The 2,652-nt window shown below is 54.7% G+C and overlaps 1 protein-coding gene across 1 annotated transcript; it reads right to left on the bottom strand.

Annotated features, from left to right (window-relative positions):
* Window positions 1-268: 268 nt before the first annotated feature.
* LOC108296918 (DDB1- and CUL4-associated factor 12-like protein 2) lies at window positions 269-2,251 on the bottom strand. Its single transcript, XM_017519499.2, has 2 exons — window positions 822-2,251; window positions 269-705 (listed from the first exon to the last, which is right to left on the bottom strand). Exon 1 carries the CDS (start codon window positions 2,233-2,235, stop codon window positions 844-846), a length of 1,392 nt encoding a protein of 463 aa, XP_017374988.1. The 5' UTR covers window positions 2,236-2,251; the 3' UTR covers window positions 269-705; window positions 822-843.
* Between the last annotated feature and the right edge of the window lie 401 nt (window positions 2,252-2,652).

Below are 2,652 nucleotides of genomic sequence, written 5' to 3'. Positions count from 1 at the left end.
AAAAAAAAAAAAAAAAAAAAAAAAAAAAAAAAAAAAAAAAAAAAAAAAAAAAAAAAAAAAAAAAAAAAAAAAAAAAAAGTTGTTTCAACTTTCAGATTAATTCTGAAAATTCAGTGAAAAAGAAATCCTGCACTCCTGAAGTGTTCTGACTAATTAAGAGTTTGATGCAAACACAAGATTCTATGAAAACTTCTTTTAAAAGAGAATACACTTTAGAAAAGCATTTTAGCACTAACAAGGTAAAAACTATATACACTAAGATCACAACTTCAAAATTGTTTCCAAAAGTAGATAATCTAATCTAGAAATTGGAATGTATTTTTCCAATCGAACAATGCTATAAAACTGTGGTAAGCTCTCCAGAAAAGATGTAGAAACACCCTGCTTACTAGAAAAATTTCTTTTAGTATACCATGTATCAGCAATGAAAAATAACTAAAAACAATGCTGTTGTAATACTGGTAACAAGGGGAAAAAGGGAATATATGTAATTCTAAGACCACAACTGCATCTCCTTTAAGAAACAGAATATATGAATCACTCAAAGAGAATGCAACTAAAGATTAACCAAAATTCTTGGTATGAAAATTCAAAAAGATGGTGTTGGACAGGAGTCAAAAAGTCTTAAAGCCAAGTTTTCATTGACCAAAAGATCACTCACTATCTCTGCTTGGAGGAGTACAGGTTAAGTTGGGCTGGTTCCACCTGGAAAGCAAAAGACACAGAGAGTTAATCGCAAAAACAAAACAAACAAACAAACAAAAAAACCCCGCAGCACGAAGAAGTAAAATCAAGCAGAACTGAAAGGTAAATCTGTGCACCTGGAGAACAAGGCGTCCATCCTTAGCTCCAGAGGCCTGCGTAGTTCCCATGGAGGCCTGCAGGGAGGGGTCCCCCACCCACAAAGAGCTTCATCTCCGGCCAGTTGTAGCAGTGGGTGTACAGCGCACTGGGCAACTCTTCCATGCCACCAAAGTAATTCACCCAGAAATCATCGTGGTTGAGCCAGCCTCTGCCACAGTCGAGCTTGAGCTTCTTCCCTGCAGGTTCCGGAGTGGAGTCGAGGCTCGTGGAAGCTCTCTCCTCCAGGAACTTCTGGGCGCGGATGTCATAGAAGAGCAGGGAGCCATGGCCGGTGCCCACAGTGATCAGATGGCGGTAGAAGCTCAGCGACCGCACGCCCGTGCCACCCTCTCGAGAGCACAGGGGCCGGATGTTGTGCTGGCGCTGGCGTGGATCCAGGAAGGACACGTGGGACTGAGATCCCACAGCGTACACGGACAATTCATCGCAGTAGGTCAGGCATACATTCTCTCGGCAGTAGGGCAGCCTGATGGACAGCAGCCTGGATAGTGTGCTCCGGGCTTTCCACAGGTGGAAGTAGCCATCCAAGGACACCGCTCCCAGCTCCTGGTTTTTGCCGCTGAAGGCCAGGGCCCGCACCTTGCGGTTGCCCGGGTTGGTGCTGACCCTGGGGATGGTTTGCACATCCCTAGGACGAATGTGGGCATATATGGGGAGACCCACCTCACTGTGCCAGGCAATGCTGCCATGGAACATGTCCGGGTCCATCCGCCACAGCGCCACGGTGCCGTCGCGGGAGCCGCTCACAGCCACGGTGTCACTCAGCCAGGCGATGGCAAAGATCCAGTCCTTGTGGCCATGGCGGTCGCCCAGGCACAGGGGATCCAGGGTGGGCAGCCGGTAGATGGCCAGGCTGTTGGGGTTTTCGCCGCCAGTGGCTAGAAGCGTCTTGGAGGGATTCAGCTCGATGGCATGGATGCCGCAGCCATGATGGGCCGGGGCCAGGCCGGCATCCTTGTCCCGCATGAGGGGGATGCGTGTGATGTGGCCCGACTGCACGTCCACCACGAAGAACGTGTTACACTTGGTGCCGCACACCACCTGCCTGGAGTTCAGCCACTGAGACGCGAACACCTTGTTGAGGGTGCCCAGGTCTAGCTGGCGCTCCGTCAGCAGCTCGGGCAGCCTCTGTACCGCGTAGCCCCGCAGCTCGCTCTCGAAGCCCTGGAGCCCCGCTGCGCCCCGGGCGCCTACCTCCCGGCCCTTCAGATAGTGCACCAGCCAGCGACGCGTCGCCGGCCGCCTCTGCTTCTTAGGTAGTAGCGGCCCCTCTCCGTCCGCCGCCGCCAAGCCCTGCGACGAGGAGCTCCCGGCGCCGGCCTCGATAGCCGGCGCTTTCCGTTTCCTGCTACCTGTTTGCTGCTGGGCCATGGTGGGCGGCGGGCGAGCGGCGGCAGCACTGCTTTGGTGGCGGCGGCGCGTGGCTCTCCTGTTGGCCTTGACGGCGGCGTGGATGGCTGCGCTTCCGCGTCAGCCCGGACCGCGGGGTCTCTAAGGCTGAGGTTGGGGTGTCCGCTGGCACGGAGCCTTCAGGGTCGGAGGCGCTGCAGCGGCGGACCGGCGAGGGACGCGCGGACTAGGGCGGCGGTAGGGGTGCAGACCTAGGCGAGGGCGGGAAGTGCGCCTGGCTGGGCCGGCAGAGAGCAAAGTCAGTGTGGGGCGAGATCGACGCGGGGGGTCGAGTGGGAGGGGCGGAAGCAGTGGGAGGAGCCGGCGAGCGGGCAAGCGGGAGTGAGGGCGTGGGGTGTAGCTGAGGCCAGGCGGGGTGAAGTCTGGGAGGGGTGGGGA

Source organism: Cebus imitator, unplaced genomic scaffold (genome assembly GCF_001604975.1).
Source record: "Cebus imitator isolate Cc_AM_T3 unplaced genomic scaffold, Cebus_imitator-1.0 Scaffold752, whole genome shotgun sequence".
Lineage (NCBI taxonomy): Eukaryota > Metazoa > Chordata > Mammalia > Primates > Cebidae > Cebus > Cebus imitator.
Note: the sequence above shows the minus strand (reverse complement) of the source record. Positions and strands in the feature narration are given on the sequence as shown.